Genomic DNA, 13,602 nt, shown 5'->3' on the forward strand with positions numbered 1-13,602 from the left:
ATTTGTTTTGAACTTTTGTAAGGGGTGCAAGAATATATCGGAAGCGTTCTAGGGGTGCCGGGTATAGAAAAGGTTGGGAGCCGCTGTTCTAATAAAAATATATGACCTTTAGAAAAATAAGATTTTTTCTTTGTAAACCAGTGATGTGTTTTATTAGTAATTTGTAAAAAGCTGATTTCAGAATCTTAACTTTACTTTTTTTTACATCTAAGGTTACATGCTGTTTGTCTATATTGCTAGAAATAGATTTGGCTCTTGGCACTGCAAGTTTTATTTTGGAAACATGAATTTTCTTCATGGATTTTTAATATATTTTAAATTAAGTCTGTAAGAGCATCTCTGACATGCCTATATTTATATATGTCATAGTATTAGCAAATGCTGATCACTTATCAGCATAATATATTGTCATAGGGTTCACCCTCTACAGCAGTGATGGCGAACCTTTTAGAGACCGAGTGCCCAAACCGCAACCCAAAACCCACTTATTTATTGCAAAGTGCCAGGGCTGCATCAGCATTGTGGTGCCCTCTGGGAGGGCGTGGCCAGGGTGGTCACAGCAGACTGGGTGGATGTGGCCATCTTGATGCTCTAACACCTCTACTCGAGCTTGCTAGCCGGTCATTTTGCCTGCTTTGTGCTGGGTGGGGTTGCTGCTCCGGGCAGTGGCAGCGGCGCCCTAAGGGACCAGCGCGAGCTGCTAGTGGCAGTGGTGCACGTGCCCACAGAGGGCTCTGAGTGCTGCCTCTGACACGGGTGCCATAGGTTCGCCACCACTGCTCTACAGTAACACATAAAATGGCATTTTGATTTTGGGTCAGGCTAAATTTATATATGTCAGTTGGGCTAAGCAGAAACAATAAAACAGATACAAGAACCTTCAAGCCACACCATTTCCCCCACCCCCAGCACTCATATTGGGGACCTCAGATTGCACCATGAAATTATTTTTTTCTAAAATAAAAATCAAAACAGGTGCCTTTGTCTTTATAAATTTTATCCTTACAAAATAAAAAATTGTCCCAGCCCAATGATAATGGCTTTTATATTTCATGACGTCACAAAAATTTGCAAACTATCACATTATGGCAAGAAGCCTCTGGTTAAAAATAATTCTTTTCCATTTCCCATAAATTGGTTGCTAAATATCCCAGTAAAAAAAATCACACTCTCATGCATATAAATCTAACGAAAAACACCAAGGTTTATATATTTCATAAACTGCAGTTTTTATCATTTTTATTGGCAATATTTTTGTGCCTTCAAGTCAATGTTCACGCCTGGGGACTGTCTAGACATGTTCCTGCAGTTTTATAAATTACCAACATTTTAAAATTATATTTTTTGCTTCCAATAAATACATAACCAAACAGTTTGTAAACATATATAAATGCACTATTAACATGGCAGAGAGTGTGCTGCTGTGTACTGTATCAACCTGCATATTTACAAGACCAGTTAAAACATTGGCTAGCAAAAAATGCAGAAGCTGGTTTTTGTTTACCGCATTGATCATACACATACTCTGAGATTTGGTCTTTCTGTGCCGGAATTCCAAATTAGTTTTTTTATATGTTGATGAGTGCAGAATATTCCAACTACTAGGAATATCAGCCCCACCCACAAGAAGCTTTGTGAATACGAGAATGAGATCAACCACTAAAAAAGAACTAAAGAGAATCAAGCAGCTAGTAACAATCCATATACAAAAAGAAAGGTTTGCCATTCTTCGGGACACAGTGTCAGTGTACAACTGAGCAATGTGGAGGCATATAAAAAGGAGAAAAATTGCCAGTAAAAAGTAGCAGATTACTTTAAGCCACTCTTTTGCTGTTGTTCTTTTTCCTAACAAATAGAAACCTACTTGCACACTGGACAGGTAGATAGCAAGGTAACCGATGACAGAAAATATGCCCTCTCTGTTGGCATTTAGAAAACCAGTCCTTGAATCTTGCCCATTGCTTCCATGCAAAATAAACATTTTCAGGGGTGTAACGTCAAGAAAGCATTCATAAACTACAGCAAGCGTTACTGCGGCAACCCAGGCTTTGTGCACAGGGAACACAGTCAGAAGCAGTGATGCACCCATCCGTACAGCAGCTAAAGTGAAGAAAAAGTTCCAGTGCACGCCGTATTCAGTGACATGTTCATAATAGTCAGCTGCTTTAACACTCATTAGTCGTCCGAAGCCAAGGAGAACGAGGGGCCATACAGTCAACAACTGCCTTGAGAGATAAAAGAATTTGTGTTGCGTTGCACCAGGTTTCAGCCGAACCTCTGGACAAACCACACCATTTCCAAAAACAAATATTCCAACTCCCAAATCCATCACTCCTGTCCCATAAGTCTCGGTTTTGGCATATCTCCGCGGATACTGTGGGAAGTCTACAGCCAGGATACTAATGGACGTCCACAAATTGATGAACACTCGAAGCGAAGTTATGGAGGGAATGTAGTCTGGGTCCAATTTGGTTCTCAGGAAATCATCTGAGATTTGCTTACGTGACACTTGGGCATAATTTGTCCGTTTAGTATAAATGACAGAAATCAAGCCTATGCAGAATACCATAATGGAGAGGATCACAAAAGGGAACATGGAAGCTAAAATTGTATAGGAAAGTACTGGAGGGACGATTAAAACAGTAAAGTCTAGGAAAAAATTACCATACATTGAGCATAAAGGTCTTCCATAATGGAGAAAATAGAAAATTAGGAGCAACCCTCTGGTAAGAATACATAATGGTGCAAGCGGTAAGCCAACAGAAATTTCAAGTAAGGTTGTTCCATTCAGGTTACTTAGAAAGGCTTCTTTTACCAGTTGCTGTGACATTTTTCAGCCTCTGCAAAGTTACATTTAAAACAAAAATCAGAATGGCAAGCAAGTAAAATGAGTCAAAAGCAAGCAACTGAGTTTACTTCAAGATAGATCCCCACCATTCAGAGATTACTTTCCAGTTTCTCAATGTACAATAGAGGATTTATTGGATAAAACAATGGACATTGTTTTGGGAACCGTTGATGAAAAATGTCAGGTAGCAGTAATGTATTATCTCCTCAGGCAGTCCTTGACTTATGGTCGTAATGAACCCCAAAATTATGACTAAGTCATTAAGGGATTCATCACGTGACTGTGCCTAATTGTATTAGTTTTTTCCTATGGCTGTTAAGCAGACGTGACAGTCATAGAGTGAACTACCGTATATGGTTGTGGTCATTAAATCTAATAATAAATTAAACAAATCCATTGTCCGTAATGGGCATTTATTGCCAGAAACAGGAAGCATACACCAGTTTCCAGCCATAAAGTCATACATTGCAGTCATGGCTTGCTGCAAATGACCCGAAACGCAATCATGCAAGGAGAGTGTGGCCATTTGAATTTCAAATCTGGATTTTTAGGTACTGTATCTTTTGGGGAGGTTGTTATAACTGAATGGTTTCAAGTTGATAACTACATGTACAGCAAGCCTTGTACCCTGTTTATTTTCAACTCAGAATCTCTGGACAAAAAGGTGAAACTATAAACAGCCATCTTGAACCATCTTCTCTTTGTTGAACTCTTAATTTCTCAGTTGCTTCAACCATAATAATCCTTAGGTTGGCTTTCTCCACATTAACATATACCAGATACAAAGGAATCCCCAACAAGCAGTCATTCTCATTATATCTGGAAGATCACAGTTTTGAGAAGCAGCATAGAATTCTAACCGTTTGGTAAGAGCTGAGGTAGAAAAATAGCTTCTAGTAATGTACCCAAGTCCATTTTTCCCCTATATCCAAATCACCCTACATTAACGCATTACTATCCACTAATGGCTTTCAACAACCCAAACTATGGACATTCAGCTACAGTGTCATCATGCAGAATGTATCATTGCTTGTTGTCTCTGCTCACTCCCTCTTATGCAGACACTTATGCTGGGAATTGAAGTTGGATATGGACATCCCAGCCATCTTATTTCAACTTGTCCATAAATGAAAGGATGTATCATCATGCCATAACTTGAAACACTTAGGAGATGAGAGATCATGCGGTCTATGGCTAGTATCTCCGTAGCCCACCACAGATACTATCATTCTCTCAGCTGGCATCTATTGGATTGGAATGGCATGGAAGACTTTTGCGCGCTGTGTAAGACATTTCAAGCACTGGACCATTCTTCAGCAACTCACCAAACCTCAGATGTGATTAAGTGAAATGTGAGCCTGTTTTTTCTGGTAGTCCGTTGACCTTCTCAAGTTGTCTCCAACAGCCTCCAGATTGGTTGGATTTCAATTCTCAGAATTCTTCAGCAGGGCCATTTTTAAAAACGGTGAGGATTAAAGTCCACCCGTTTTGAGAAAGCTGTCTAGGAGAAGGAGCCAAGGGAACAGCTTTCACTTCTACTTTCTGCCCAGGGCTGCTGAGCTGAAGGCTTCCTCCAGCCCTATAAACAATTTTGGGAAGCAGATGAGAAAGATTTGCGCGAGAAATTATCTTCCAACCGAAGATATTGTGATCTAGAAGCAAAAAAGAACGACCAAAAATAATTGCCCTTCAGTTAATAAAGCTATTCCCTTTTTCATTCATCCCTTGGCGCATTTCTATTCATTATTTCTCCATATAACTGGTGGAACAGAAAATACCCTGTGAAAAAGGTAGAGTAGAAGTCTAAGAAATAGAGAGATATAAATGTAATAAAAAATAAGTACTTCTTTGCATAAGGAGATAATTCAAGGAAGATTCGTCGCTGTTCTCTGCATGTTTTTTTTCTAGCTAGCCAATTCCTTAGAAATTCCTTCTCACTGCTGAAAAACAAATAAGTTATTCTTTGGAATCTACAAATTCAATTTTTTTTTACAATGCATTCTGATTGACAAGGCATGTTGAACTTATAACAAAACATTGCAGTACAAAATGTGAAGAGCTGGGTTATAGTGTTCCAGTAAACACATCCAGTTTTACTCCATTCCATTTCAATTCTGTTTATTCCCAAACTGGTCTAGAGTGCTGAAATGTTAATCTCTTTTTTAGGCTCATTACTGAACATGAAATTTGGAGTTTAGGTTTTTCTCCCGTAAAGGAGGAAGGGGCAGAGAATGAATGAAATGTCAATGCATAGAATAATATTTTTTGCTATTTGTAAATCAATCAAGACATTTCGTTGAACTGCTGACAACAAAAAATTAAAAAAAAAACCAGTAAAATGAAACAAGCAATTTCAATCAGGCACTGCACTGCCCAATTGTGACAAGAATCACAGAAAATTTAAAACATTTAAAATTAATTTCCTTTTAACAGGAACGGTTACAATAATTAAATTTAAATTTTAAACCAAATCCCCCTGGAAGCTGCTCTCTAGGCAGCGAGCGAGTCTAGGACCTGCCCTTCTGAAGCAATTAACAGATAAATACGAGCTTATCCCCAGACTTTGGATATTAATTCAGACAGGCTGGGAGACGGCAACAGGAAGAGAGAAAAGCAGTTTAAAACCCAGTTGAATTATCCATTTCTTTGCATTTTTCAAATTTTCACCCGGACATGCTTTGAAAGAATAACCTGCATGAGTCACCAGGGAGACCAACTCCTTAAAAAAATAATAACAACAAGCAGGATTTGAGTTGGTTAAATGAGAATATTTCCTCCACAGGATGACGCACTTAAGAGAATTGCCCTTTCAAAAGAATATTACTTTTGGAAGCCTGGGATACAGTTTCTTCTTTTGCCTTCCGCTGCGGACTATTCTAAACTTCCTGCTGCTACAATGCCTTACCCACCCACCCCAAAAAGTAAAGAAGGAATCCGTTTCCTCGCGACATTTTCATCAGCAAATATCCTACGAAACGGCACTGCCTGATTCACCACGCCGTTTGAGCAACGCACGCTCGCTACCTGTTAAGCGGAGGACTGAAAAGTTGCAAAAAAATAAATGCAAAATTACGTTCCGATCATATGTATGAAAACTCCTTCACGTCCATCTAAGCCAGAGCCTTACTGAATCTTAAAGTGAACCCATAGATATGGTCAAACAACGCCGAAGAGGTCCCGTTAACAAGAGGGTTTGTTCTAGGCTTGTTAAAACTTGGACCCAAATCTCTCTCTTTTTTTTTTGGCACGGAAGGAAAAAATTCCCACCTGACATTCATCAAATTGGGAGCAGCTCTACTCAACGTGCGTCAGAAATGGTGTAGGGTCTCCTGCTTGGGCGGGTGGGTGGGCTGGATTAGATGACCTACAAGGTCCCTTCCAACTCTGTAATTCTAATTCTAACACTACTTGGGTTAATAGATCTACACAGACCACGGCTTCGAGACTACTCCCTAACCAGCCATCCCTAGCCTCCCTCCTGCCCTTCCTTTCACTCTGAAGTTACAACCCAAGGCCAGCAAACCCTGCGCTTGGCGTCTCCGCCCGTTTAGAAGCGCTTCCTCCAGAATTCAGACGTTGAGTGTGACATCTTCCCCTTACGTGAACTGAGTCCCTTCGGGGGGACAACTAGCACTTTACGACCCTTTTAATCGGCCAGCTGCTTCATTTGAAGGACCGCGCGTACATCCTTGCAATACGAAGAATTTACAGGCCAAAATAATTAGTAGTAGTAGTGGTGGTAGTAGTAGTAATTAGTAGTAGTAGTAATAATAATAATATAAATAATAATAATAATAAAATAAATAATAATAATATAATAAATAATAATAATATAATATAATATTTTTTTAAAAAAAATTCCATTTATATCCCGCCCTTCTCCGAAGACTCAGGGCGGCTTACAAGCTTAGCAGTAGCCTTCATTCTATGTATATGCCTGCTTATTAGGGCTTTCACACACACCCCAAGCGGCATTATTACAAAGTCAGCTTATTGCCCCCAACAATCTGGGTCCTCATTTTACCTACCTCGGAAGGATGGAAGGCTGAGTCAACCTTGAGCCTGGTGGGACTCGAACCTGCACTGATTGCAGGCAGCTGGTGTTACTTAAGGAGGCATTAGCCCACTGCTCCACCAAGGCAATAATAATAATAATAATAATAATAATAATAATAATAATAATAATAATAATAATAATAATAATAACAATAACAACAACAACAACAACAATAACAACAACAACAATAATAACAATAATAAATAAATAAAGGACACTGAAGTTTGTGCGCCTCCCGCGAAGTTCGCTTGGCGAAAAACGCCGAACCGCGCGCGGCATCTGCAAAGCGCTCGAGCACGCGATGCGACTCCAGACCGGCTCCTCTTACGGGCCACGTGTTGCATTTTTCCCAGGGTGTTGCGTCTTTCGGGGTGGGGAGGGGGAGGTTTAAACTTTGCCAGGAATCCAGGATTCCCCACCCCACTTCCGCCAGGAAAGAGCCCTCCGCCACCGTTCCTCTCTCTCCTTCCCTCCCCAGGAAAAAAGAAAAGAAAAAAGGCCCAGGGCTTTGGACTCCGCAATCCGCAGGCGGGACGCTCGATCCCGGGAATCGAGCCTCGCCGATTCAAATTCAGCCGCTCCCGCCTCCTGCCCCGCCTTTGCCTGGACTGGGACTGGTAGGGAGCGACCTCAGCCTGCCTTCCTTCCCCGCTTGTCGTTAGAGGACGTTTGCTTCGGCTTCCCCAGGACCGCCACGAAACTCCGATTTATAGCTCGCTCCGCTTTCCATCTCTTATCTATATGCGGCGGGTGAGTCCGATTGGGCGATACGTCGCTCTGTTTTCTCCCTTCCCTTCTCCCCCCCCCCCCGGACTCCCCCCCCTCCCCAATCTCCATAACTAAACCAGAGCACTGATTGCTCGGTCTGCCCCCCCCCCCCGTAATGTGCCCTCAACTTTTGAGAAAAAGGTGTAAACCAGGGGGTCTTCCAACTTAGCCCTTTTACGACTTGTGGACTTCAACTCCCAGAATTCCTCAGCCAGGCATGCCTGGCTGAGGAATTCTGGGAGTTGAAGTCCACAAGTCGTAAAAGGGCCAAGTTTGAAAACCCCTGACTGTAAACGGAGCAAGAGTTCGGCTGCGCATCGACGAAGTTCCTTCTTCCTTCCCACGGGCGAAGCTTAAGCAATGGGAGGGAAGAAATCTTGGCAGAAGCAGCGGGGTGGTTTTTTTTTGGGGGGGGGGAAAGTAATTACCAGATTGTGTAAATCGAGAAGCGACAGCTAAGAGACCTGGCTTTCTTTGAATCCCAACATTTGCCCCCCCCCCAAAAATACTTGGGGTTTTGTAGCAAGTTATCCAATAGTAACAATAGCAGGTAATAACAGGTAAGGGCCCTTTTATAGGAAATGAGTATAGGTCACTGCAATACGTTAAAGTTGATCCTAACTTTAAAACCATACTGACTGACTGTAGTTCACATGATACACATTAAAAAAAACCTATTTTGGTATAGTGCAGGGGTCGGCAACCTTGGCTCTTTTATGACTCGCGGACTTCAACTCCCAGAATTCCTGAGCCAGCTATGCTGGCTCAGGAATTCTGGGAGTTGAAGCCCGCGAGTCATAAAAGAGCCAAGGTTGCCTACCCCTGGTATAGTGTAATGGTGACCCTGTCTGTATTTGTACACAAACCTTTGCAGTCAAACTAAAAGTGCTGGAATATAAATGCCAAATATAAAATTTGCCAAGGTCCAAAATAAGCTCGTTCAGTTACAAAGTCTGCATGATAGTTTTTTTGATGAGTACAATGTCATAATTCAATGGAACCAGTTTATACACAAGGATAATCTACTACCAGCATGTGAAAAACTGAAATAATCCTGCTTGGTCCAGCTGGTGGTAAATTTTTAAAGGTACAAAGCCAGAAGCAAGTGGCTTTTTAAAAAATGAAATGTTTATATGAGAAGTTCCATAGATTTCAATAGGACTTTCTGACATTAAAGATTTAGGCTTAATGAAAAGGGTGAAGGAAACTGGAGGATTTTTTAAGTGTTTGAAGTTGTTATCTATTTAAAAGGCTGGCATAACATGTGAAATGTCAAATCTTGACAAAATCTTGGTTTATGGCTACACATGGTGTATGAACCCAATTAAATATATTATTTTGATAAATCATGACTGTAGCCTCATATTTGCTATCTGGAATGCTTCCAACTAAAAATTTGGGACAAAACTCTTCTAACCCAAATCAACGTGTTGCCAAGCCTGGACTGGGTTGCTTAACATTGGGACCCCAATATTCGACTTTAATCCAGATCTTGTTGCTACGTCCCTTTGCAACTGTTGTGGCTTTCTTTACTTAACTTTTTCTTTCTTGATGAATATGCAGTGGGCAAATTTGTCCTAAGGCTAAGGCTAAGACTGATCTTTAAAAGAATGATTGCTGTGTTTTTGTTTTTAATTGGACCTTGTGCTACAATGCTGTAGTAGTCTTCTGTGTCCATCAGCTTCTCAGTACATCCATCAAAGTGGAGTGGGTTTTTTTCAGTCAAAGAGCTTCTACCCAGTGCTTATAATGCAATTCCACTAAGTCTTATTCATGGTGTGTGTGTATGTCTGTGTGTCCAAGTAATATTGTGACCTCTAAATGAGATTCAAGGTGCTGGTGATGACCTATAAAGCCCTAAATGGCCTGGGTCCGGGATACTTGAGGGAACACCTCCTGCCAGCATCAAACTCCCTTCGTCCAGTGCGCTCCCCCACAGGGAGGGTCTTCTCAGGGTGCCACCAGTAAAAGACTGCCGGCGGATAACACCCAGGGGGAGGGCCTTCTCTGTGGGTGCGCCTGCCCTCTGGAACCAGCTGCCCGTAGAGCTTAGGACTGCCCCCGACCTTCGTTCATTCTGTCGGGACCTGAAGACCTGGCTCTTTGAGCTCTCCGGCCCAGGCTGAGAATTTTTAACTGAGGTTTTTAGTTAAGGGATAATTTAATCTTTTTTTAATTGTTTTTTTAACTTTTGTATTTTGTACTGTTTGATTTTAAATACCCTGTAAACCGCCCTGAGTCCTTCGGGAAAGGGCGGTATATAAATTTAATAAAATTAAAATTAAATTAAATTAAATGGAAGTTCTAATCTGAGGCAGAAAAAAGAAGGCAGGCACTAAGAATTTAATATTTTTTCTGATTCAAGAAGACTGTTTTTATACCCGTAAATCCTGAATTTTGAATGCGTGTTTTCTTTTAAACCAGTTTGGGATGAGGAGAAGAAATCTTGTTTACAACTCTTTGTATATAGATTGTAGGTTATTTGAAGGACAGCTGTGATTCATTAAAAAACCCTGCTAGTACACAGCAATAGATTTTCAGTGTTAAGGACGGAGTAGCTTTATTGTTACCAAGTATAAACAGGACAGTACTTTGTTCTTGTTGGCTGTTTCGGTGTTTTAGGGTTTAGCTTGATTTAAATTAAATTATAAAATCCAAAGTCAGTATGTGTTGATTTGTTCATTCCCTCCTAGCCAATACTTGTGGTCAGTACTAATCCTTTTCTTTCCACTGTCCAGGTTGATAAGAGGCAAAGTGTGACCTCATTTGCATAGAATGGAATGGGATACAGGAATCAGCTTCCAATAATCAAAAACTGCCCGTGGTAAACCCCAATGCAGAGTATATTAACTGCATTGGGTGGCTTTTCAAAACCCAGAAAATAAAAATAAAAAAAGACCTCTGGGCTTAATTTGATTGATAAACTCAGCCATTATGATTTGTACAAATCTGCCCTATACATTGGCAATTTAGGAGTAGGCAACCTTGGCTCTTTTATGACTCGTGGACTTCAACTCCCAGAATTCCTGAGCTGGCTCAGGAATTCTGGGAGTTGAAGTCCACGAATCATAAAAGAGCCAAGGTTGCCTACCCCTGGATAAACCATGGTTCAGTTTAAGGTTGATCCCATAGGCTCTGCTTGTACACTATGCTTGATTAATGGTTAATACTATTAAAGTTTCCAGAATTAGCACTTTGCCAGGATTTGCTCAGCACATGTAACCAACCATAAGCATTCCTTCCCATGTTTTACCATATTTTATTCTAAGGAATTATATTAGCCCAACAAATATTGCTTGGCTCCTACATAGCTCTAAGACAGAAACTCTGGTATACAAAGTGCAATATTTAGTTCAATTGTAGTTTATAGGTCTTGTTTCTTACCTGCTTAAAAATGGCAATGCAAGTAAGAGCTTTCAGGGCATCAAGATTTTTGTGATCAGACGGTAAGCATTTTCTCCTGGGAAATTTGCAGAGAATTTAGTGTTTGCCTAATAATAATAATAATAATAATAATAATAATAATAATAATAATAATAATAATAATAATAATAAAAAACACTGACCTTACCGTATTTTGGCACAGGAAACTTAACAGTTTAGAGTAGACCCAGTTAGCTTTTGTAGGGGAGACTCGAAGGACCCTAAGGCTGTAAATTAGACTTTTTTCTTCTTCTTCCATTCAGTGGTGTCCAATTCTCTGAGACCGCCTGGATAAGTCTTTCTAGTCTTCTTGTGTCAAGGTTTTTCAGAACTGGTTTGCCATTGTCTTCTTCCTAGGGCTGAGAGAAAGTGACTGGCCAGCCGGCTTTGTGTCCAAAGCAGGACTGGAACTCACATTTTTAGTGTTCTTCCGTGCTGAAGAAGGGAAACTGCTTCTTGGCAGATATAAGACTTTTAGGAAAAGAAAGTGCTGTTTTTCTACCCCCCCCCCCCTTTTGTGCTTAAAATATTGTATGTGGTAGTAAGAATGGTCACTGTATAACAGAAAGCAGTTAATAGAAACTGCATTATTGTACCACCTAATTCTTCGTAAAGAGAGGGAAGAATCTTAAGAGAGAAAATAACAGGAGAGGAAATATAAATGTGCTGTGTGCATGTAATCATAGGTAAGCCAGCATTTTGTGTGGCTTTAAGGCTATTTTTTTTTAATTTTAATTCCATTTATATCCCGCCCTTCTCCGAAGACTCAGGGCGGCTTACAAGCTTAGCAGTTATCCGCCAGTTGCTCTGGAGTGGGATGAAGCTAGCAATCAAAAAGCATGTTTTCAGACTTTTTTTTCCTTGCCCTTCTCATAAAACTTTCCACGGACCACACCCAGGCAAAATTGTCCTGCCTCCCTTTTCCCTTTAGGCTTTTCTCCTCTTTCTGCTAACGTATGTGTAACAACCTGCAAACAGATCTGTTTTACTGGAGAAAAACCACTGGATTCTCTCCAACTCTGGCAGCCTCTAATAGTAGCAATGTGATGTATATGTTTTAAATTTAAACTGCTGCTTTGCTTAGTTTGGCTTCAGGTTAGAATTAACACGGATACCGGTAGCTGGTTCCTCCTTTCATAACACTTACCAAAATACACCAAAGTTTTGGAAGCAAATTAAAACTGAATAAAATTTACCTGCAGGTTTGGAAAAAAAAAAGCCCTGATAGAGTAATTTTGATTATTCATCCAGAGCTAAAACTGAAACCGTTATTAACAGATGAAAATGGTTAATAACGGTTAAATGTGGCAGTTGAAATCGGAATGCAAGAGGTTCATACTGTACAGGTAGTCCTCGACTTCCAATCGCAATTGAGCCCAAAATTTCTGTTGGCTAAGTGAGACATTTGTTAGGTGAATTTTGCTCCATTTTACGACTTCTCTTGCCACAGTTGTTGAGTGAATCACTGCAGTTAATAACCTGGTTGTTAAGTGAATCTGGCTTGCCCATTGACTTTGCTTGTCAGAAGGTTGCAAAATGTGATCACATGACCCTGGGACACTGCAACCGCCATAAAGTGAATTTTGATCATGTGACCCTGTGGATGCTACAATAATTGTAAGTGTGAAAAACAGTCATAAGTCACATTTTTCAGTGCCCTTGTAACTTTGAATGGTCACTATGCAACTATACAACACTATGGAATGTTGTAAGTTGAGGACTTCCTGTAACTGTTGGTCTTTCCATAAGAAATGATGACAAGGTTCATACAATTGGTGCCGAACTAAACCCTACAGATTATACTAGTGAATGCCTTAGAGCAGGGGTCTTCAGACTTGGCCCTTTTGTGACTTGTGGACTTCCACTCCCAGAATTCCTCAGCCAGGCACGCTGGCTGAGGAATTCTGGGAGTTGAAGTCCACAAGTCACAAAAGGGCCAAGTTTGAAGACCCCTGCCTTAGAGCCCTGTGTGAATCAAATTCATCAATCCAATTCAATCCAATCACTGTATGAAACCTACATTTTACTGAAACAGAATACAGTTTGGTTTACTGTGATTCATCAACCTAGTAATTGCAGTTCAGGGAGGCAAATGATGTTGCATGTATCATGAATTTGCCAGACACGTGTACATGTTATGATGCATGTGATTTCATTGTACCAAATTCCTTTGTCAAGAAACCTTGAAACTGAGGGTTTAGTAACTACAGTTAATCCTAAACGCACAACCATGATGAAAGGACTGGAGGTTAAAACATGTAAGGAACGGTTGATGGAATTGGGTATGTCTAGTCTAATGAAGAGGGACGAGGGGGGACATGACAGCAGTCTTCCAGTATCTCAGGGGTTGCCACAAAGAAGAGGGAGTCAAGCTATTCTCCAAAGCACCTGAAGGCAGGAGAAGAAGCAACGGATGCAAACTAGTCAAGGAGAGAAGCAACCTGGAACTAAGGAGAAACTTCCTGACAGTTAGAACAATTAACCGGTGGAACAACCTGCCTCCAGA

The 13,602-nt window shown here is 40.7% G+C and overlaps 2 protein-coding genes across 6 annotated transcripts in view; one reads left to right on the top strand and one right to left on the bottom strand.

Moving 5' to 3' along the window:
• Positions 1-234: 234 nt before the first annotated feature.
• PIGW (phosphatidylinositol glycan anchor biosynthesis class W) lies at positions 235-7,587 on the bottom strand. Of its 5 annotated transcripts, none has more exons than XM_083379775.1 (3): positions 7,535-7,587; positions 4,693-4,788; positions 235-4,427 (listed from the first exon to the last, which is right to left on the bottom strand). In XM_083379775.1, exon 3 carries the CDS (start codon positions 2,828-2,830, stop codon positions 1,319-1,321), a length of 1,512 nt encoding a protein of 503 aa, XP_083235901.1. In that variant the 5' UTR covers positions 2,831-4,427; positions 4,693-4,788; positions 7,535-7,587; the 3' UTR covers positions 235-1,318. The 5 variants fall into 5 exon arrangements, with proteins under 5 accessions (XP_083235901.1, XP_083235899.1, XP_083235902.1 ...); XM_083379773.1 differs by lacking the exon at positions 7,535-7,587 and adding an exon at positions 5,673-5,933; XM_083379776.1 differs by lacking the exons at positions 4,693-4,788; positions 7,535-7,587 and adding an exon at positions 5,673-5,933.
• Positions 7,223-13,602, top strand: part of MYO19 (myosin XIX) — a 55,002-nt gene continuing 48,622 nt past the window's right edge. Inside the window, exon 1 of the mRNA XM_083379695.1 lies at positions 7,223-7,655. Within this exon, the coding sequence (XP_083235821.1) occupies positions 7,647-7,655 (9 nt within the window). The 5' untranslated portion in view covers positions 7,223-7,646. The remainder of the gene's footprint in view (positions 7,656-13,602) is intronic.

This window comes from Vipera ursinii, assembly GCF_947247035.1.
Source record: "Vipera ursinii genome assembly, chromosome: 1".
In the NCBI taxonomy this organism is placed as follows: domain Eukaryota; kingdom Metazoa; phylum Chordata; class Lepidosauria; order Squamata; family Viperidae; genus Vipera; species Vipera ursinii.

What these genes read in the sequence shown, in the direction of transcription:
- PIGW (XM_083379775.1), bottom strand. Translation starts at nt 2,830, where the DNA reads ATGTCACAGCAACTGGTAAAAGAAGCCTTTCTAAGTAACCTGAATGGA.